Below are 23,955 nucleotides of genomic sequence, written 5' to 3'. Positions count from 1 at the left end.
TATTGGAGAGGACAGATGATGGTAACATCTGCTTAAACTGAACCCAAAAATGCTTGATTTTAATCTTCTTAAAATGAAAAATTTCTTAAAATTTAAACAATTTACATTTTTTAAACTAGGAAGCTTATATATTCGCGACAGGTAGAGATCCGTGTCAGAGACCTGGGTCAATAAAGTCCTGAATATGTAATGATTGGTAAAAGTCTTGCATTTTAGGGTTACACTAGTCCAGCTTGCCATATTGTTTAATCCGGCTTGCCATATTGCTCAACGTAACAATCCCGATGACGTTCCAGCGTGACGTCAGAAGCACATGGAGCTGCAACCTTTGCCGTGATGTCAAGGAGAGTAGGGGTGGTCTCTGAAGTCTGAACCGAGACTGGTCTAAACCTTCCTTCATTCATCACTCATTATTCATCGCATGAACTCTGACCAAGGTAAGATAATACATGATAGCTGAGCAGAATGACTGAATAAAAACAGTCTAAAAACTGCACGCGCACATATCGCTACAGCGTGGGCAGCCTCGTTTGTTATAATGAGAGAGTTGTTTATTTGCGTTGGAGTGTACGTTACACTTATTTTTTTACTGTAACGTTATATGTTTACTGGGTTGCGCACAATGCGTTTTGTCGTGACGAAATTGTGTCATTCTTTTACATCAGCATGTCATTACCTTTTAGACAGCGTGGTATTTTCCGCAGCTATTGATTGTATGAAACGTTAAAGGACAGTCATCCACAGTAAACATGTGGAATCTAGCAATATAGCTTTTCGTAGCTTTACGCTAAATCGGGTTAAACATGTAACTTATCTAACTATGAAATGAAATAAAATATCCCTTGCTCTTTTTCTTGATAACACGCGCAATATATTCCTTCTCAAGCTCGTGGCTCGTGCTCGCGTGGGCATTGGCCGTTAATAGTGGACGATATAATTGAACTAAACGCCATTTTTCTTTGATGTTACGTACATCAAATGTCGTTTTTGATTAGATTGTAATTTAAAACAGTGTCGTATCCCGCCATTAAAACATACAGTGAAAATGTCATGGTGTCACCTACTGATAAAGCGTGTAATAACACGCGCGACATGTCAGTGTTTGCAGAACTGGTGTCATGAAAATATTTATAATAACTGTAGCCTATCTGTAAGAGAATTCATTTCAACCCATAGAACCCAGATTGTACTTTATTTTGTAATACTTAATACTTAAAGAGGCCTTCAGGACATTAATTTGTCATAAAAAATCAATGTACCAGTAAGTGGCTGTCATTATGGCAAATGCTTGGATTTATCAGATGTCATATGTAATGTCACTGTAAACAGTAACATGTGCATAGTATTGCAACCAAATCAGCCAGATTGTTTTAGAACGTTGGGTTGCATAAGCTGCTGTAAAGAAATTATACAGCCCCAATAAATGTTTTGTTGGATGAAAAGTGTAAAGGTTTAGTTGTTCCAAAAATGAAAATTAACATAAGAGTAGCTTTATTTACAGCAAAATGAACCAGCGTTCCTCCAAGACCATGGTGGGTACATATAATAATAATAATAATAATAATAGATTTTATTTATAACACACTTTTCATTTAGAAGAATCTCAAAGTGCTAAAATATGACCAACATAGGACGCAGGACTACAAAAACTAAACCACACATACCGTAATTAAATTATATTAAATGTGCTAAACAACATAATTAAAAAAGAGCTAAAAATATGAACTAAAATAAGAGTTGAACATTATATGCAGACTTCACAAGACTACATAAAGTACATGCATGCATATCTGAGCAAATTGCAATTTTTACTCACCCTGGTGTTGTTCTAATGCCATATGATGACCTTGTTTCTTTTTCAGACCTCAAAATGAAAACATGTCCTGTTCATGCCCATCGATACAATAGCAATTAATACACAAAAAGATGCAAATGTATTACAATGTCTGTGTTTACATGCACACCCTTTGTTTAAATCGGAGTGGTTTCATTTAGATTGTTGAGTCTGAAATTAGTGTTTACACGAATGCTAAATACTTTCCTGCTGTTTGCTCATACTATTCTCCTATATTGCTTTTTCTCTTTGTTTTAAAGATCAGACTTAATATTTAGGTCCGGATTAGAAGATGACGAGCACATGAACCATTATGCCGTGCTGCTTATATTTATCAAGCAGTTAAACCGTAGATATAAAGTGTTAAGTTAAAAATAGTGTCTGTGGATGAGAGTATGAAGTGAGGATTGATGGCATGTTGTTCTGCGACACTTAGATTTACATTTTACATTTATGCATTTGGTAGACGCTTTTATCCAAAGCGACTTACATTGCATTTTAAGGTGCACATTTGACATTTTTGTCAGTTCTTGCTTTCCCTGGGAATCGAACCCATGACCTTGGCATTGCTAGTACCACGCTCTACTGTTTGAGCTACAGGAAAGCCTTCACAGGCGATGAGTGGTAGGAGAATGTTTGAATAGCATGAGTCATTTATGACATTTTATTTAAAGCTACACTATGTAACTGTTCCGTCCTCTAGAGAGCGCCTATTCAAAACAAAGGCGTAGCTTGATGACACCAGGTGTGAGCGCAGAATCTTGGGACATGTGGTCTTCACCACACAGCCAGTAGACTCGGGATAGGACTCAGGCCGAAATCAAGTTCATGGATGCGGTTATTAATGTTACTGTAGTATGAAGCAGAGCAGGACCGAGTGTTGAGGGAGCTGAGCAAGGCCGCTGGAGCGATTGTTATGCAAACACACGCCTCATGAGCAGCGGGACTTTTATTATGACGGGACACAGTCGCCGACGCCATTTCCGCTTTTCCGTTCATGAGTATGAGGTAACACAGCTCTGTTTATTATATATCAGATTCATTTAAGTGCGTTTAAAATGACGTTACTCTGTTCGTTCACTCAGCAGCTGCTGTGACACTTGTTCACACTGCTAAGAGTAAACCGTTTCTACCAAACAAAACCGGAAACCGAGGGTAACGCAGATATGACGCAATTGACAAGCGACTCCCTCAGATGTCCCAATTTACAAATAGTTGGAAACATTTGGGGTATTGTAAGATAAAAATATATAACACTGGCCTAGTGGTTTTTGTATATTTTACAGCAAAAATACTACACAGTGCACCTTTAACAGCAACTGCTGCTCGTTCCATGCTGTCATACCCTATTATGCCATTTCTACATCATTGCACATGCGCAGTCTTTTCCAGTTTCGGAACTGATCATGCCCAAACGCGCCAGGTCTGTGCCAGTTGCGTTTAGTCCGTTTTCTGTTAATTTCAGTCTTAGAATGTTTCAGCTTGTCGTTAAGTGTGTGCCAGGCTTTAGGTGTTTACATGAAGACTTTTCAGTCAGATTGAGCTGTCAATCCATTTACTAATGGATTATTTGGTAGCATGTAAACACAGCTAATGATTCCATGCTGTATTTGTTCATTATCTAATTCATTAGTGCTTGTTACATTCTCTTCACTCATTATTTGGCATTTGCTTGGTTTCGAAGTGGTAGAACATAGATTATAATTTGTGTTTGACGGTGGCCTGGACCGGATAGTGAAGGAAAGCATCTGGCATCTATTTTTTCAGAACTAACTTTACTTTTCGAAACATTTTTGCGATTTATTTTAACCAAATGGCTGTTTGAATAAACACAATGAAGTCATTTCCACAGGATCACGTCTGTTCAGCAGAATAACTAGAAAATGTATTTTATCACATCAACTATGAATATATTCCACAAATGTTTGGCAATTTGAAACCAGTAATTTTTGTCTGAACACTATGTCAAGACTCGAAAGGGTGTTTGTGCTATCAATTAGAAAATGTACATGCACTACAGTAGTGATAGGCACAGCATTGGGTTTCAGGGTTAGTTAAAGTCTTACAGGTTTTGAACAGCAAAAAGATGAGTAGACAATGACGGATTTTTCTCTTTCATAGCCTTGGCACTTTACATGTAGTCCCTGAATATTCTAATCCTGGTGGTGGCGAAACAATGACTTTTCAGGCATTGTTAATCATTTTGATTGGCCCTCTGGCATGCTGTGAGCCTGGTATTTTAAGTAGCGTGACAGCTTTTCACTTACTTAATTTCACCAGTACTATAATTCATGTCAGAACTTGTTCTATTGAAAACGCCCTGTTTTATTTCCTGTTTTCTGATTTCAGCTAAAGATTGACTCTAACAGTGTTTAAGTTTCTTAATCAGACTTTTATATTATATTATACCTGACTGACAGCTTTGCCATGTAACTTCTGCTTAATATTGAAAGTTGTACGTCAAGCTAGATTTACTCTTTTGGTACTAGAAAGTGTCGCCTATAAACTGGCATAAATACTGGAACCATTGGATTGTTTGTTGATTGGATGGTTAGAACAGCTGATGTTTACTATTTGATCATCTAAATCAGGGCACTCAGCGTCGTACAGTGGGTTCTGATGCTTTTACATTTGATGAGCCATAAACTGTGTTTAATAAGTCATAGGCAGGAGCAGGGCTTGATCATAAAGGCTCAAGAAAATCAAACCGACAGACACTTTGCTGCGTTTTTATCCCACTGTTTGATCATCAAAAGCCTTGTGACCATAAAAGATCCAGGCTTGTCCCTTTTTTCCCCTGGATACATTTAATTTCTTATCCATCATAGATTTAGGTTTAAACAAACAAAAAACAAAAATACGCAAGCTATATTCCACCTTGACAGGGAAGAAGTGTTGACAAATCTTTGCCTGTGTGTCCTTGCATTTTCTTCACTGTCCTTTAGATAAGAACCGGTTTGTCCTTTCTTTTCTTTCACATAAGAAATTAGAATGATTAAATTGGTGTAAAATCCTCCATTCCAGCCCAAACATCTCCTGCGTGGTGCTGTTATCTGAATTGCCACATAGCTTCTAGGTCAGAGTCTTTTGTTGTCATATTCTTATGGCACACGTGAGACTTATCTCTTAGCAAATAGCCAACACATCAGCTTTGATCACACACAATGAATCTTAAGCTCTTGCTTGAGTTTTACAACTGACAATCAAATCCTATAAAATGATAAAATAAAGCTGTTGTAATTTAAAAAAAAATACTTTTTATCATTATTAAAATTGGATCAGATTTAAGAGAATTGGTTGTTCAAAGAACTCACCTGCTGCCAAAAGTACCAATTAATTCACTTTGTGTGTGTATTTTTATATATTGTGTCTGTTACAAATTTTCAAGTTATCACAGAATTACTGGGATACAAGTTTATAGTTCAGATTTTTTTTTTTGTATCCAAACCAAAATTAATAAATAAAAAATAAATAAATAATTAAATGGCAATTAACAATTGCAGCTTTTAACATTTTGTCAGAACCCATGTTCATTTTAGTTTGTCTGTTCAGATTCATGGGAAAATCGTGAAATTGGTATCGATGTTGATTCTCAATTTATCCAGGATTGTTCAGCTCTACCTCAAAATGTAAAATGCCATATTTGCTGTAGTTCCCTTCAGGCAGCTTACCAGAATCACATGGTGCCTCATTGTAGGACGTATTGTTCCACTGGACAGGACAGGATTGTGGCTCTATAGTATGCAACTAATTTACAGATTTTGCACTTGTAGTCAGTAAATGAGTTAGTAAACTTACACAGTTGCAAGAAAGTTTAGTATGATGGTTGACCTTTAACCATTTTACAGGATATTGTGTAAACTTGCTTGCTACTAAATGTGTGCAGATGAATTTAAACGAAGGGAATATTCAACAAAGTGATACAGTTCTCCCTTCTGTTCACTGTTGAAGTTTTATTTTAATGTTTTTGAAAGAAGTCTGACCAAAGCTGCATTTATAAATAAAAAATACAGTAAAGAAGACAGTAATATTGTGAAATATTATGTTTTGAATCCCTATTTTTTTTAAAAATATTTTTAAATGCAGTTAATTCCTGTGTTGGCAAAGCTGAATTTTCAACTTCATCACTCCAGTCTTCAGTGTCACATGGTCCTGCAGAAATCATTCTAAAATGATGATCTGCTGCTCAAGAAAGATTTCTTAAAGGTCCCATGGCATGACATTTTCAACATTAATATGAGTTCCCCTAGCCTGAATATTGTCCCAAATTGGCTAGAAATTTTGATCGGTGTGAACGCTGTCTTTCTCTGCCTTTGAGAAAATGAGAGCTCAGACGAGCTGATCTTGAATTCTCCTGTTATGACGTCATACCAGGAAAGGTTTCCTCCCCTTCCTCTGCTTTGCCTGCTCAGAGATTTAGTAGAGAATGGAGTCAGTTTATCAGTTGAGATGTCAGCTCATGCTTTACTATATGGATTCAACAGCACCGCCACAAACAGTGAGTAACAGTGTTCATTAATGCCTGATCTGGGATCAGTGATTCCTGATGTGTAGCTAATCATTCAAGTTCACACAGACTTTCTTTCTAAATCGTTTAATACTGTCAGTCCCGCGGCATCAGTGAATCAAGCTAGTGACTAAAACGATCAACTTTATGATGTTTCTGTTTGTAGCATGAAACAAAATTGTTATTTAAATCATTAAACTACTGAGAGCGATCAAAAAACACTCTTTATAATGTTTGGATTGGTCAATCACGCGTATATCTGCAGTGCACACTTGCCGGTAAAATGAATGACGCTGTTACCAGAAGCTCTTACTGTATTCATGTTGATGTCGTGTTTGTTGTTAGCTGTGGTGAAAGCATTTTGTGAGAGAAATAACGTTGCAAAGTTCACTCGTGTTTATTCAGAGCTCTCAGATTCAAACAAAATAAACTTGCGCTCTCAACAAATCGGTACAATAACAATTTCTCAGCAATCTTTCCCCAGCTCTGTCTCTCTGTCTGGACTGAGTGCTGTATCTGCTGCTTGTGCCTCATTAAACCACGCCCCCTCCACAACATCTCATTTCAAATGCAAAGATGTCAGCCAATCACAACAGCAAGTGTTTTCACTAAAGTCTCACAGCAGACACGCCCCTTGAAACATTTAGGACAGAAAGTATATAAGAGCATCAGAATAGAAAAAATGCATTTTATTTCTAAATTATGAAAATTTTTGATGTAAAAAACATACAAACAATATAAGTACACCTCAGGAAACATTATAAAATAAAAAATCCATGCCATGGGACCTTTAATATTAATGTTAAAACAGTTGTGTTGCTTAATAATTTTATGAAAATAGAGTTTTTTAAGGATTCTTTGATGATGAAAGTTCAGAAGAACAGTATTTATTTAAAATATTTTGTAACATTAATGTATTTATGGTCATTTTTGTTCAACGTAATGCATCTTTAAAAAACAAATACTTACTGACCTCAGGTGTATCTATGTTCATATAAGATTAAAGGAACACTCCACCGTTTTTAGAAATAGGACTTTTTTCCTACATTTTGAAATGTGGGCAAATGCATTTTTGTCTCAGTGCATGGCTGCATACATTGTTTTAGTTTGGCAGGGTCGCCGCTAGCTTGCGTGATATCTCTGCGCCCAAGTAGCAGTGCTTCACCTGTGCTTCCCCATAATATTGTCCCAAGTCAATATCTGCCTAGGAAATCGCCAAGTTCTTAGATGGAATAGTACAATAGCTTACTATTTCATCAGCACCATCCTCTCAGCATCACCTATTACATTTTTTCTCATTCTGCATCCGAGTCACGGCTGACTTCTCTGGACTGAATACACTAAAACACAGTGCATTCATTACATGCTTGTGTGAATAAGCTTGAACCTTACAGAATGTCAGAACATGTTAGACTGGTTGTGTGTAAGCTGGTTTGAATAGACAGGAAACACTAGAGGCACAATATTAAATTAAAAAGACATTCTAAGTCACATGATGACTCATAATGTGCCTCACAAGACCGGAGGGTTGTGCGATTGATAAACTGCTGTTTTTTATGCGGTTTAAAATTTATTTGGCTCATTAAGACATTAAGAGAAGGAGACTATATAGCTTTTAAAGGATTTTATTTATGTATCTGCATATGTAGAAAAATTAGGTCAAAAGAATTGGATTTAGATACATTTTTGCTTAGATGTGGAGTCTTCTGTTTTTTATATATTTTTATTAAACCTTTGTTGATGTTTTTTATGTTGAATAGGACTGCTAAAACCATGCTGTGTCCTAAGGCCACCTATCAGCAGCTCAGAAAACATGATGTAGAGATTTAATCAAACAAAGGCACGCCAACTGTGCTTTCAGCTTTCACTCTAGTGACATTACTGTCTTTGCAGCAGCAGTTCTAGACGTTCTACTGATATTATAAAAGAAATTGGCTACTGTGACAACATTGTATTTCACATACTGACATACAGAAGTTAGAGAGAAGTTCACAGGTATTTATGTTATGGATATAGTTGAATAATCTCATAGTATAGTTAACTTATGAACAGCTTGATTCTTGCCATGAAGGGTCTCATCTTTGTAACAAGAACTCATTTCTTGTCAAAAATTTTGTTGACAAGATTATCGTTCCAAACCTGCATGATTTAAATGTTTCTGTGTAATACAAAATGCAAAAATGATATTTTGAAGAATTGTTGTTGCTTGATTTACGAATGAAAAACAGTTTGAAGTCAGCATGAAATGAAAATTCAATCATCTATTTTGCAAATGCATGATATAGATCTAAATGCTAATAATTCATCCATGTTTGTTTCTTTTTTTCCGACATCACATTGTTTAAGCAAAATTTAATTACTCGATAGTTTAGTCTGCTTAAATCCCGCCCCTCCACAAATGACTGCAAGCTTGCATTTATTTTTGAGTGCAAGAGAAGTTAACACTTTAGTTCAGGGTCCAATTCTCATCATTACCTAGTTGCTTATTAGCATGCATATTAGTAGGATATTGGCTGTTTATTAGTACTTATAAAGCACATATTAATGCCTTATTCTGCATGACCATATTCTACATTTCTTAATTCTACCCAATACCTAAACACAAGGCCATAACCATGTCTTGAAGATTGGGGGGCCATTTTTAACATCAATTTTTTATAAAGCATAGAAACAACAGTGAATGGAATTCTAGGTCTAATTCTAGTTGGAGAATAATAATTTTGGGATTATTTGCAAACAATATATGCATTAATTTGCGTCAAATATATTGTTAGTCCTGAGATTCTGCGTATTAGTGAATATTTGGCCATTTTTAATTATTGACGGGGAGCTGTCCCCCTCAATGTCTATGGCGGTTACGGCCCTGCCTAAACATAAAACAACAACATTACAAACTATTATTAAGCAGTTTATTGAGTTAAAAGTCATAGTTAGTAATTAGTTAATAGTGATAATTGTAGCCTAATCTAAAGTGTTTTGAGCACTTTTGCACATATTGTGTAATGCATTAGTTTAAATGTTTATTTTTGCCTGTAAAAAAGAGTGTGTAATAAGTAAGTCTAGTAGGCAATCAGTAAGTATAATATAGATATTCTGTTAGAATTTTGGCCTAAACAGTCTTTTAATTTTTTACAGCACGTCACCTGCAATCCTTCATGATGACGCAATGGGCAACTATCCACTGACCTTTCAGTGATCATCCAGGGGCCACACCGCTCCGTGTGCTCCTCTCCACACCTCACGGCAACATGGGGGACGTAGTTCAAATGCACTTCAGCACGGTGGATTACGTGATTTTCGTCGTGCTGCTAGTGGCCTCCGCTGGAATCGGCCTTTACTACGCCTTCTCAGGGGGTCGCCAGAGGACCACACAGGAGTTCCTGTTGGCCGACCGCAGTATGCGCTGCCTTCCGGTGTCCCTTTCGCTGCTGGCCACCTTTCAGTCAGCGGTAGCCATCCTGGGTGCCCCATCTGAGATTTACACACATGGCACGCAGTACTGGTTCCTGGGCTGCTCCTACTTCTTGGGCCTGCTCATCCCTGCACACATTTTCATACCGGTTTTCTATCGGCTTCGCCTCAGCAGCGCCTATGAGGTAGCACTTTCACTGCATTTGTTTGTTTGAGAGACTGGAGTCTGTATCTCAGTTTGGGAATCAGAGTTTTTGTTTATTAATGAATCGAAATTGGTTTACAATTCAGTGAATGACTCATAGTGAATTAGTCTTTTTAAAAGTCCTTATCCAGTAATCATCAAACAACTGGAAAGATCATGGAAAAGCCCTTGATATTCATTAAAAAGGGTGGAATCCCTCTAAATTGTCTTTCAGTTTTTTCATAAAAGAGTGCAAAATGGAAGCTGTAGTGGTGCAATTATTACAAATCACCAGAGGTCCCTAGATAATACTAGTCCCATGCGAATAGGGCTTTAGTTTTAAAATGTACAATTGTAATGGCCATCAGTTATGATAGCAAAATAAACCCTAACCTTCATTTATACAAAAATATTTGGCAGTAAAATTCGGACCAATCAAAACCAAGCATTCCAGTGATTAAAAACATAATGTTTTATGACAGTAAATAAGATGTACATTACCATTACAAGTTTGGTGGGCGAGATTTTTTTAATGTTTCTGAAAGAAGTCTCTCACCAAGGCTGTGATCAAAAATACAGAAAAACAGCAATATTTAATCACTGAATAATATTTTCTATGTTAATATATGGTTAAATATAATTTATTCCTGTGATGGCAAAGTTTAATTTTCAGCATCATTATGCAAGTCTTCAGTCACATGATCTTTCAGAAATCATTCTAATATGCTGATTTGGTGCTAAATAAACATTTCTTGTTATTATCAATGTTCATGATTGAACATCTTTTTTTGTTTGTAATTTTTTGTAAATTGCCATCATTCAGCTAACCCAGAACTGCTTTATGGAGTTTCTATTTGTATTACATTTCATTCTTTTCCCTCTTTATAGTATCTGGAGCTTCGTTTTAGTAAAAGTGTCCGGATATGTGGCACTGTGACCTTCATCTTTCAGATGGTGAGTTATGTGCAGCACCTGGGTCTATGCAGCAAGTAGGATATTATCTAATAATCTAAAGTAATATTGTCTTTTACTCCAGTTTTGCTAGGCACAAAGACCCCCGTTGTTAGTATAAAAACTTGAACTTTCACCTACAAACTTATTCTGACACTCCCCCCCATTGATGGACAATATTTTACTCAGTGTTGTGGATCTAAAGTGTAATGATTCTCAAAACTATCAGTTACTAGATGGGGAATTTCTGAGAAAAAAGTCATGTCCCCATACAATCTAGTGTGCTTGCAACTGTAACATCTCCCTATTTGTGCATTTTTTCACAGGTTATCTATATGGGAGTTGTCTTGTATGCTCCCGCACTTGCACTAAATGCAGGTAAATTAGACTATTTATGCATTAGAAGAAATGCATTTGACTGTGTATCAGATCAGAAGTTAATTTTAGTTTTTTTTCTCTAGTAAATCTTTCTTTGGATTTGTTTGTGATTGCAGTTACAGGGTTTGACCTTTGGGGGGCAGTGCTAGCCATGGGACTGGTGAGCACACTTTATACAGCATTGGTAAGTTGATTGACATTTTATAATCTTACACAAGATTTATTTTTCCAATTTTACTGGATTTCTGCTTTTTGATCAAATAAATGCAGCCTTTGTGAGCAAGAGGGACTTATTTTCAAAAACATTGAACATTTGTACAACCCCAAACCTTAGAATGGTAGTCTACTACATTGTAACTCACCTGTTCCTCACTTCTCTGCACCAGGGTGGTCTGAAAGCAGTGATCTGGACTGACGTGTTCCAGACAATCGTGATGTTTGCGGGGCAGCTGGCAGTGATCGTGGTTGGCACCCACCAGGCTGGTGGCATCGCCGAGGTATGGAGGAAAGCACAAAACGGCAGCCGTATCTCAGGCCTTGAGTGAGTTTTGCGATTTTATATCATTTTGCTCCAGATATGAGTTGACTTGACGGAACAGTTTACCCCAAAACTAACTATTTACTCAGCCTCATGTCATTCATTTTTGGTTAAACTGTTCCTTTAAAATTATCTAACAAGCACTGATCCACATACCAGATTTGCAGTTGAAGCCTTCATTCATTGTTTTGTGGTCCCCTGTGACAGCCTGAACCCTGACCCCTTAGAGAGGCACACGTTTTGGACTCTAGGAGTGGGGGGCGTTTTCCTCATGCTGGCCCTGTATGGAGTGAATCAGGCTCAGGTCCAGAGATACCTCAGCTCCCGCACAGAGAAAGAGGCCATCATGTAAGAAAACACCTCTCTCTGGTTAAGTCAATAGAACTTGAAACTGTAAACTTGTTTTATACACCATTGGTGCATTTCTTATATTAAATTACTTGCAACAAAACTCTATGATTTCAGAGCACCATGGTGATGTTTCTTTATTATGTGTATATTGGTGGTTTATATTTGTTTTCATAAAGTGGCCAGTACAATCTGAAAAGTTTTTAGGGTGTGTTGTTCTCCAGGTCCTGCTATGCGGTGTTTCCATGCCAACAGATCGTGCTCACATTGGGCTGTTTAATGGGTCTTGTTATGTTCGCTCGATATGGGGAGGAGAGCCCTCTGGATAAGGGCTATGTCAAAACGAATGACCAGGTCGGAGTTTCTTTTTCTTTCTTTTTTCTTTACACAACTATTGTTTTTGTTTTAAGTGAGTGTTTAAGTGAGTGTTATACTTTTGTTTAGTGAGTGTTTATAGTTTCCTGTTTTTCTGCACAACATTGTTGAATTTACACTACCTTTCAAAAATAAAAAAAATGCAGTCATTTGATTGATTGAAAAATTGTTGTAAAATAACTGATTTTGAATCTATTTTAAATTACAAGTATAACTATTTTATAATTCACAATTCAGCTTTATTGGCATGACTGTCGGATAGTACAATGTTGCCAAAGCATTAAACATATAACAAGTTATACAGGTATAGATAGATCCATACAATATGTCCTTTAAAAAAAGGAAAGAAAGAAAAAAAACATGTAAAACATATAAATAAACATATACATAACATATACATTGCTATATTGTACCTCTCTCTCTCTAGATGGTGCTGTACTTTGTTATGGATGTGTTGAGAGATCTTCCTGGTTTACCGGGACTGTTTGTTGCCTGCCTGTTTAGTGGAGCTCTCAGGTATTAACCAGAGTTTGTGATTACTGTAATTTTATTTTAATTTTATTCTTAAAATAGTGTTTGCTTTATCTTACAGCACAATTTCATCTGCCTTCAACTCCCTGGCAACGGTTACCATGGAGGACCTGATCAAACCACATGTCCCAGCCATGACGGAGGCTCGTGCCACCCTGTTATCGAAAATGTTGGGTAGGTTATTTTTCAATAACTATTTGGAAGCCAGAGCCTTTCCGATTTGTCTATGAGTTGTCCATCTCCTCCCTTTATGTTCCTGGTTTTAGTACAGCACTATTAAAGGGTTAGTCCACCCAAAAATGAAATTTATGTCATTAATGACTCAACCTAATGTCGTTCCTCACCCGTAAGACCTCCGTTCATCATCGGAACACAGATATTTTATATTTTAGCATATGCAGTCTATGCACACTTTACTGTCCATGTCCAGAAAAGGAATAAAAACATCATCAAAGTAGTCCATATGTGACATCAGTTAGTTCATTAGTATCTCTTAAAGCATCGAAAATACATGTTGATCCAAAAATATCAATAACTACGACTTTATTCAGCATCAGTCTACTCTTCCGTGTTCCTCCAAAAAGATTCAAAAGGTTCATGAATCAGTAAATTGATCAATGATTCTGGTCGCCAATGTCACATGATTTCAGCAGTTTGGCACGGAAGAGAAGACAATGCTGAATAAAGTCGTAGTTTTTGTTATTTTTGGACCAAAATCTATTTTCAATGGCTTAAGAGATTCTAATGAACTAACTGATGTCACATATGGACTACTTTGATGATGTTTTTATTCCCTTTCTGGACATGGACAGTAAAGTGTGCATAGACTGCATATACTCTGGGACTAAAATATAAAATATTTTAAACTGTGTCTGAAGATGAACGGAGGTCTTACAGGTGTGGAACGACATTAGGGTGAGTCATAAATTACATAAATTTCATTTTTGAGTGAACTAACCCTTTAAACAAGATATTGTCCATACTAAAATCAAAGCCCATCATGGGAGATAAATAATTTTTGTTTTGTTATTATATTCCCGCACAGCTATCGGCTATGGATTTGTGTGCCTAGCTATGGCGTACATCGCATCCCTAATGGGTTCTGTGCTGCAGGTGAGGTCCATGATTATCTAACATGGGTATAAAAATAAGATAAATACAAGTTAATTTGATCTGCAATTTCATAAAATGTGATCACACAGTTAACATAATCTTTCTGTCTATCTCTGTGTTTTTTCCCATCTGTTTTAACCTTTAGGCAGCACTCAGTATATTTGGGATGGTGGGAGGACCTCTTCTTGGCGTTTTCTGTCTTGGGATGTTTTTCCCTTGGGCCAATTCCACTGTAAGTCAAAAAGCGTTATTCCATTACTCCAGTCTTCAGTTACATTGGTTCTTTGTTTATTGAAAAAAGAAAACCTCTTTACTGACACTTTTTTTTTTTGTACAAATGTTTATTTATTTATTTTAATGCATCCTTCCAAGTTTTAATTTATTTAAAAAAATCTTACTGAGCCAAAACTGTTTTGTAAATATATTTTAAGTAAGTAAGTATGTCACTAATGCAGTGACATTTAGTAGATGATCTCATGGTATGATTTCATTTCATGGACTGAATGTGTTTTCAGGGTGCCCTGGTTGGACTGGCATCTGGGCTGGTCATGGCTTTCTGGATCGGTATCGGCAGTTTTGTTTCACGAATGTCTGCACCACCTGTGATAAATGGGACCCTCATACCTGATGTAGGAAACATGACAACAGCTGTCATGACGACGCTCATGACAACTAAACCCAGGTACGTATTTATAAGACATTTAATGGTGTTCAAGAATCCAGTTTCTGCTCTGAAACGCTTGATTACGTTAGACCAATCAGAAATGGATTATTTTAGCTTCTGTGAACAGTTGCATAAACTGGTCATACTGGTTATACATATCGTTTCTTTAAGACAGGTCATAACTTTTTCTGAAGTCTGTTGCATTACAGCATAGATTGTCTATTTTGAGAGCAAAAAGAGGTTATCGCTTGGCTAACTGCTAGTTGGTCACATTAGTTCTTAAAGGGATAGTTTACTCAAAAAATAGAATTTAGCCAAACGCGTCATTTTCCGTTATTTGTGAGAAAACGCTTCCCGGCTAAACAGATTTTTCCCGGTTTCCGTGTTTAGACTGTTAGACTATTGCGCATCTTCTCAATGAGTACAGAATCTGCTGATCAAAACATGAGGAAGACGCAGTAAAACAAGTGATCATCAACATTAAACATGCCTAATGTTACTGAATAAAATGTGGACCCAGGATGAGCTACAGGACTGTTCAAGCATTAGGGGTGTTGATGGACTCCATCTACTGCATCTGTGGTTGATCATCGTTCTGAATCTGATCTAGACTGTAATCACATGACTATTGTAATGATGTCTTTACTACCTTTCTGGGCCTCGAAAGTTGCAATGACATTGCTGCCTATAAATGGTTCAGAAAGCTCTCGGATTTCTTTAAAAATATTGTACAGGTTTGGAACAACATGAGGAATTAATGACAGAATTTACATTTTTGGATGAACTATCCCTTTAAAGTAACCATGAAATCAAAATAGGCTATTCTTGTTTTTTTATGGAATATTGTTGTATTTATTATAATATATTCTATGCACATTATTATTTTAAAATTCATGTGCCCTTATAAACTTTAATTGAAATAACTTCCCCTTCTCTTGAAGCAACTTCTCTTCTCTGATATGGGGCGGGACAACCTGTCACTCACATGAGATCACACCAATAGCAAACCACAATGATCCAACCATCCAATCAATTCCCAAATGGACAAAACAAGTCCTGCCCTAATTTTTTTATTTAGTTCGAGAAGCTGTTTATGCATATACGTCACAATAGGGAAATGAAGACAATTGCAACTTCTGTTTCATGCAGACTGTAGTGGCATAGTGCAGCTGGCCCCTGATTACAAATCATAAAGTTTTTTCAAAATGATAGCTATATTACAGACTAACCCGGCCCATTTATTGTGTGTTTTTGTCTTTTCAGGCCTTCTGGAGTTCAGGCGCTGTACTCTTTATCATACATGTGGTACAGTGCTCATAATTCTACCACAGTTGTGGTGGTGGGACTACTGGTCAGCTTTCTCACAGGTAAAGTGTGTTTCTAAACACTTCAATTTAAAATTATTACTCTTAAATTATAATATTGGGGAGATACACTGGATACACAAAGTAAATAGATAATAGTTCAATTTATTCATGCTTTAGTCCAGTGACATATAAAAGCTAATCACTTATTCTTTTAAAAACATTCTTTGATATTTTAATATTATCAAGCTTACTGTTTTGCACATGAATAAAGGAAAAATGACCACATATATATTATATACTGTATATGTGTCTTTATATTTTATTAAAGGGGGTCCCTAACAGTATCAGTATCATCATATAAATCCCCATTTCCACCGAAATGACCTGAAACCATTTGTCCCAGGAACTTTTTCCCAGTAACTCTTTTTTTCCCCCAGACCTGCTGCTGTCTGCATTTCTATCGCGGTCTAAAGTACCGTGAAGGTTAGTGCGGTGACGTAGGGTTGGGTAGCGAAACCCGCTGCCAATATAGCAGCGGTACCTATACGAGTATATCAGAACGCAGATTTCAGTTCCTCATTTCGGTGCCATCATTTTACGCTTTGGCTGACGCTGAGCCAGAGACAGACACGCTCAGCGCTTGTCATATCATAATGATTCAGTGTTTTCAACTACATCATGTTTATTTTAGGTTTCAGACATTTAAATGCACATAAGTAGCAGCATAAATAAGCTGATGTCTATGGAAGTGTCAGTAACTAATTTCTGACAGTTATAATTTGACTGTGTTTGAAGTTACTATATGGTTTACTCTATTCTTTGCCGAGTTCACCGGTCACTTACCTTCATGTATTTCGTGAGACGAGGATGAATTTACTCGTCTCATCTAGGATTTTTTTTTTGTTGAAATAAAAAAAGCTGATTCAACCAATCAGCATGTTCAACGCCCAAGTCCCACCCCCAAAATTGCTTTAACTTTGAAAAAGTACTACCTCGCAAGCAGGGCCGTTTTGATGGGTACATTTTTACCCAAAACGTTTATTTAGACCCTGGTTCCTGCGGTCGAAACACACCAAGTACCACCCTTAAAGTCCCTGATTCCTGTGGAAAGTTCCTGTGGTGGAAACGCGATAGCACTAAAAAGTTTGAAAACTCCTGGTCTAGAATGACATTATTAGCAGTTGTATTTTGGTAGCCTGACGTGGTCATTCTCAATTCTAGTCAGAATATGAGTCTGAAACTGCTCCATTGGGCTGTGATTATGGGGCGTGTTTCAACCGAACCAGGAAAGACCTCAATTGGATAGACCTACAACCAATCAGAGCAACGAAGCGACGCATTGTCAAATGTCAACAGAGCTCAACTGCACTGTGTTGCCAAGTCCGCGTTTTTTTCCGGGGGTTTTTTGCTATGTCCGCATGTTGAAACGACTATTATATGATATATGGATCCATGAGTGCAAATTTTAGCAGGCAACCTTGCCTAAATAACACACATTTTACCCCCCAAACACCATTTTTTTCCCAGAGAACCCCCCCGAGAGGCTATTGTTTAGGGCTAGTAGTTGGCGGGTTTTGTTGTAAAAACTTGGCAACCATGTCTGCACACCTGCTAGAATGAACAATCTTTGCAAACAAACAAACAAACACACTTGCAGAACTTCGCTGCTCCAGAAACACAAACTGCATCAACTGTTTCCTGAACGCTGGGTTATTTGGGAAGCTGAACAAGGTTATCTATCCCTCACAACCAGAAACACACCTCTTTATTGACATTGTTGATTTTGTGGCCAAAAATCAAAAAGCCCACGCTGCCGACGGCTCCCGTAACTCGAACAAAGCTCGCTGATGGGCTCACTCTTGCTCTCGCTCTCGCTCTGGTTGATGTGCACACACGAGAAGTGCCCATATAAGGAATTCCTCCCTTTATGACATCATACAGGGCCATACTCTGAAAAAAACTTTCCGTAACTTGTAAAAATACTCATCATCATACGTCCAACTTGTTTCTTGAAATGTTGGCCATGTTTAGCATGAGAATATACAAATATAATATAGCATTACACACCACTTTTAAGTAATTTTAGTATTTTCTTTTTTAACCTTTTTATCTAAATGCATTAGCAAGCCAACATTTCAAGTTTTTGGAGTTTATGTTTTTCTTTTTAGTTTACATTTTATTTTATTTCAGTTATTGAACATTGATTATTATGTTGCAAAAAATTACAGTTTGTATATAATAAAATATTAGAAAAACAAAATATTGTTCTTTGTTCACTTAGGGCCATGGAAGGAGAAGGACTTGAACCCAGGTACTATTTACCCTGTGCTTGGCAATTTGCTGTTCTTTCTGCCCGAACGGTACAGGGAGAAACTTTGCTGTGTAACCCCACTCGGCGAAAAGGTAACTCAATAGAATGCTCGGTTAGCATCACTTACAAAATCCAGTTTTATTTACAACATTCCTACTTTCATTATGAATGGCTATTTATGACAGTTTCTATGCTATAGCCTAAAGGTCTGGACCACAAGCCGTACCAGATGGCCCAGAAAAAGAGCAACGGTGTTGCCTGCACTAAAGAAGAAGACAAGATCAGGGAAGAGGAAGAAGAACAGATAACCGCCCAGCCAACTTGCAACCTGGCCCATACGGTGCAGGAAACAGCTTTGTGAAATACCCGATACTACGACAGACCTAAAGGACTCTTAACACATTTCCCACAGTCTCAAGGAGGAAAACATCTGTTAGAATGTTAACAGAATGTCAACAGATGCCAGCGATGGAGGTGAGGGGTTGTCTTGTTTATATGTGATACGTTATGATGTCAGTGGTCTCTCTTAAAAAAATGGTATATTGTGTTTGGGATCCCGTTAAACGAATTGAGATGTGTTGAGCTGATGTGATCACCTAAATCTTTTAGTTTACATGTCCTAGATATAATCATAAGATTACGTAGTTGAATTTTGCTGGGTCTTTATATACGCACACGTACAAATCAAAGAAAGCACGCTGAACTGCCAGGTTTAAGATGGATGGTTCATCAGAAGAAAGACCACGGTTTCGCACAAATCTTTCGTCGTTTAATGTCACTGCCGTTCAAGTTTCGGGGTTCCTCTCTCCCAAAGAATCTGTTTCATCCAAAGTTCACTACCATTAGCCTTTCCATTCTGTTTGCCTTTGAAAGCGCTACAGACGATGTGTTCTCTAAACTGAGTTAAAAGTTTACAGCGAATGAAGAATTGCTAGTATCAAAAAAAGTAAATGTAGTAAACTTTCAGCGTGTCATCTGCAGTAAAGACGTGCCATATTGTGATGCATACAATGAATCTAATGCATGTGTAATCTGTAGTTACCTAAATGAAGCCCATTGTTTGTGACAAGTGCCTCCTCATATGAATGTATGATGTAGTTTTATGAGTGAATTGTTTCTTTAGTTTGTTGTTTCGTAGCCTAACCCAAACAGAGCATGGCCCTGACCCTGATAGGATGGTTTTTTTAAGCATCTGGACGCCCTACTATGGAATTCCCATGATGTTCTGCACTGTGAGAACCTGGCTAACTGTACTTTAAGATTTCAACAAAACAAAAATATGATATATTGCCTAGATTGTATATTATTTTGGTATAGTTGATTATTTAGGAAAAGATGTTTAGACATTGTTCTTTAAAATGTACAATAGCCTATTATCCACATATTTGATCTTAGATATATAAGTAAAGATGCTTGTTATAGTATCAAGAGTACTATGAAGACTAACTGCAACTGCATAGAATTGAAACCTCAGTGCTGGTTACTGCTCATAATTATCAGTATTAGCATATGAACTGATTTGGTTGCACTTGAGTTCTTGTAATTAGTTTATGTTTTAGTGGCATTTTCTGTGCTTTGCTGTCTAGTCCAGATTCAAACCTCAGTCTAAGCCATACCATTTGTAGTTGCTTTAGGGTTCTTATGTCCTTGTATTGTGCCTAAGACTGGAATGAGAACTTTCTCTGAACCTGTCACAATCTCACAAACGCAGATAATCGATTATGTTTTCAGGTTATGCGCGCTCTGGGTCAACAGTTTGTGGAAGTCTCGCATCCTTTGGAGTTTTTTTGTGTGTTTGTTCATCTCATCTTGGTCTTGTGACAGTTTTACATTTGTCTTCAAAGAATCCTACTATGTGGAATCATGTTCATCACACGTGGAATTAATTTCTTAAGCAAACCACATCTCGCTTATGGGCGCTGCATTTTTTAAAATAACATGACATGATAACAACTTTTTTAAAGAGTCTCGAGACCAGTGTTGGGGGCATTAACTTTTGAAAGTAATGGATTACAATATTGTGTTACTCCTTTAAAAAGTAACTGTGTTACTTTTTATTGAAAGTAACTTGTGTTGCATTACTTTTTCGTGGATGGGCTGAGCTTGCTTGTTTGTTTTTTAATTATAAAAAAACCAACAGTTCTATTTGTGGCAAATATAAAGGCTTTTTTAAGTCTCGGTTGAAGGAAAATATATGTTCAGAATAGGATGCAGGATAAGAAAGTTCAACATTCTTACTTTAAGTTAAACACAAATGAGATGTTTATCTCAAGCCATTTTTGCTAATTAGCATGGTTGAATTTGATCATCAAAGGCCAGAAGCAAAGACATTGGTTAATAAAGTGAGATTAAATACATAAAGTATATTTGTATTATTTAACATATTTAATTATTGCAGGTTTGCGATTCAATGTTTTTATTCATTCTGAATCTGTTTTTTTGCAATTGAGATGAGTTAAATGCAATATAACTATAATAATCATCATGTTAACACAGCGCACGCAGCACCTCACAATTTCTAATCATGAGAGTTGTCAGTCAGCAAATGGGAAAACAGTCATTTGCGTTACTTATTTGAAAAAGTAACTAATATTTTGTTAAAAAAGTAATGTTACTTTGCTAATTTCTTGAAAAAAGTAATCTGATTCCATAACTTGCATTACCCCCAGCACTGCTCGAGACTCATTGGCCCTCATTTATCAATCTTGCGTAGAAACTGGTGTATATGTTGGCGTAAGATTATGCTTACACTCCTCTCACCGCCTGATTTATGAAGCTGTGCGCACCTCTGCAATCCAGGTGTACGCAATACCTGCCCTTGATAAATGCGGCGGCTGAAAACGATCGTCATTAGAATAACACGCCCCTATAGATTCAAGTCTCCGCCTCCCCCACGCCCTCATTTTTACGCCGTGGACAAACAGAAGACGGCAAAGAAGCGAAACTTCTCCGACGTGGAGATCGGGCGCGTCTCAATCATCTCACTAGTCCACTAGTCAGGGCAGTGATTAGGACATAAGTCAATGGGCTGACTCCCTGATCAGTGCCCTGACTACTGAACTAGTGAGATGATTGAGACGCGCCCATCAAGACCATCACCATGCAGGGAAGTGGAAAAAAAACGAAATTGTTTTATTTGAGAGTTTTAAGAGTGTAATTAAAGGAACCTACAAAAACAAAATATGGACACAAATTACGAGTACTCTTAATAGAGTGGAGGTTGAGAAGCGCACTCCAGCAGTTTAAATAGCTGTTTGGATGATAAATTACCATCACAATGCATTATTTTACAGCACGTTTTGAAAAAATTAGCATTTAATTTCGTATCACGGCACATGTATTGGGGTGTACGACAGTGATGATGATGATGTGATGTGGAGTAAGATTCAGTCACATTAATAATTACATGACAATTTGTAAGATTCTTATTATTATTATTAGCCTATGCTTATTATTCTTAATGACGCTTGTTATTCAGAAGAAGAGTGTCGTTTTTATTGATCTTATTATTATTTAAAAGAAGAAGGTCATTTTTATTATTTTGTCAGTCTGAATTATTTTAGTCCCAGTCCGTGCGCAGCTGCCGGGCCAGGAAACGTCAGATAAAGCGCACAGGCTCGCGACTGGAGGAATACATATGCCTACAGAACAAACGCTTTGGTAAAGTCACACAAATTAAACATTGACGTTCATGTTGCACAAAAATAAACACTGAATGTTGTTGTTGTGGTTTTTAACAGTGGATCATATAGCATATCTTGCCAGTGCGTTTTGTGGTGTTAGGAATTGTTTTTCTGCGAATTTCCCTAACTCAAACGTGCGTACACCACCTCCTGAGCTGGCGTAGGATTTGAGCGTGCCGTACGCCAATGTCCATATTGATAAATCTCAAAGTCACCGTGGGTTTGGGTGTACGCAAGGTGTACGCTGGAAATTTGGTGTACGCACTTTTGATAAATGAGGGCCATTGTGTCTCTGACATCTTTTATTGCTGATTTCTCACTCGTCCTGTATTCAGTTTGTTCCGTCACAATCTACCTTGCCGTGATTTAAAAGTTACTTTGTGTCCATCTTTTTCCGCTTAACGGCTTATTTTTAAGACACTATTTCAAGTTAAAAAAAACCTTTTGAGTGTATCCTTACATTCCTTTTTTTTTTTAATGCAAGTACGCATCCTGTGTGAATTAGCATTCTCAAACGTCTGCTACAGAGCCGATGTGTGTTCAATGATTCTATTTTTACACTATATTTTAATCCATCCAGTTCAAGCTTTTAGATTTAATAATGATATTTATTTCAGGTATGGAAATAAGAAATTAGTTTGATATTTACAAACTTGAGCATTCCACTTACATGGTCCAATAGAGATTATCCCTTTGATGTAAAATGTAATCATAGCTTGATTTCTCATGTTCTGTTATTATATTCATTGTGTAAGACATTTTTTTTTAAACATTACTCATGTCCTAATGTAGTGTGTTTAAGACTGGATCAATTGCCATCTGTCATACCGGAAATTACTTGAATCATGTGTAAAGGCTTTAAAACACCTGAATTTTTAATAGTATAAAACACTTGAATTTACCGTCTGAATATTGCATCTGAATTGTTCCAATGATTATTATTTCTCTCTCCTAAGAGTGTCTTAATTCAGAATGCATTTCCCCCTTGAGCGATGAAAAAAAGAATAAATCACCACAAGCACATTTTAAATCTGTCTACAACAGGACAAAATGTTGAGGCACAGACAGGGACTGAACTATTATAAACTATGCTGTTCTACAATCTAAAACTGTGGGGGGGCCGATACGGAAAAAACCCCTCACTGAGTTCTACTGTGAGAATTGTTTTTTATGACATATTTTTAAATACACATTTTATATGTAAAGCACAGTTGTTAGTGCAAAATAAATATTTAAATGCATAATATTTATGTTTGTATAAATATTATGAGAATATTTATTTTTATGGAAGGTTTCCAATTTTATTTTCCCAAATATGCATTCCAGAAAACCATAAGCAATGGAGTCAGACCAGCTTCATTGCTTTGGGCGTGCCTTCACTTAGTGTCTCTTTATTTGATTGGTCGTGAAAGTTCTCGACAAGAACTTTCCTTTATGTGAAAAAGAAGCAGTTGCATTGGCCTGCAGAGCGTCTATAGCGATGATCATTTTATTTAAATAAATGTATGCAGAATAGAGGAACCGACAGCCACTCTAGTGGGCATTACTTTGAGTCATGAACGCTCATTTTTCCTCTTGATGAAATGTTTGTAATGAGAATGTGATAAATTTGTCTTGATAACAATAAAATGTCTTCCTTGACAGTCTTTTGTGCTTTCAGTCATTGCCACATATCACCAAAATTCAATAACTGCTTAAAAGTGCTTTAATAAAGGATAGGTTCAAGTAAAATATTTCATACCATTTCATATCATAATTATATTCATCTCCCATCTCATTCAAATACTGTTAAAACACTTCAGCATCTTCACAAATAATCG

At 36.9% G+C, this 23,955-nt stretch overlaps 1 protein-coding gene and 1 non-coding gene across 2 annotated transcripts; one reads left to right on the top strand and one right to left on the bottom strand.

Moving 5' to 3' along the window:
• Positions 1 to 315: 315 nt before the first annotated feature.
• slc5a6a (solute carrier family 5 member 6a) lies at positions 316 to 23,776 on the top strand. The gene is made up of 16 exons (XM_067417846.1): positions 316 to 437; positions 9,477 to 9,937; positions 10,825 to 10,890; positions 11,214 to 11,265; positions 11,382 to 11,449; positions 11,652 to 11,806; positions 12,011 to 12,151; positions 12,376 to 12,505; positions 12,954 to 13,042; positions 13,119 to 13,231; positions 14,103 to 14,170; positions 14,316 to 14,402; positions 14,686 to 14,852; positions 16,098 to 16,201; positions 18,423 to 18,544; positions 18,652 to 23,776. The coding sequence occupies exons 2-16, from the start codon at positions 9,590 to 9,592 to the stop codon at positions 18,811 to 18,813; spliced, it is 1,872 nt and encodes a 623-aa protein (XP_067273947.1). The 5' UTR covers positions 316 to 437; positions 9,477 to 9,589; the 3' UTR covers positions 18,814 to 23,776.
• Positions 2,366 to 2,440, bottom strand: trnaa-agc (transfer RNA alanine (anticodon AGC)). Its single transcript has one exon. It is a non-coding gene; the product is annotated as a tRNA-Ala (tRNA).
• Positions 23,777 to 23,955: the final 179 nt, after the last annotated feature.

The sequence above is a fragment of the Pseudorasbora parva genome, chromosome 15 (assembly GCF_024679245.1).
Source record: "Pseudorasbora parva isolate DD20220531a chromosome 15, ASM2467924v1, whole genome shotgun sequence".
Classification (NCBI taxonomy): Eukaryota; Metazoa; Chordata; class Actinopteri; order Cypriniformes; family Gobionidae; genus Pseudorasbora; species Pseudorasbora parva.
The sequence above is the reverse complement of the archived record's forward strand: the minus strand, read 5'-3'. Positions and strand labels throughout refer to the sequence as shown.

What these genes read in the sequence shown, in the direction of transcription:
- slc5a6a (XM_067417846.1), top strand. Translation starts at nt 9,590, where the DNA reads ATGGGGGACGTAGTTCAAATGCACTTCAGCACGGTGGATTACGTGATT. An exon ending in GCCTCAGCAGCGCCTATGAG is followed by an intron (nt 9,938 to 10,824) that starts GTAGCACTTTCA and finishes CCCTCTTTATAG; the next exon opens with TATCTGGAGCTTCGTTTTAG. An exon ending in GCACACTTTATACAGCATTG is followed by an intron (nt 11,450 to 11,651) that starts GTAAGTTGATTG and finishes TCTCTGCACCAG; the next exon opens with GGTGGTCTGAAAGCAGTGAT.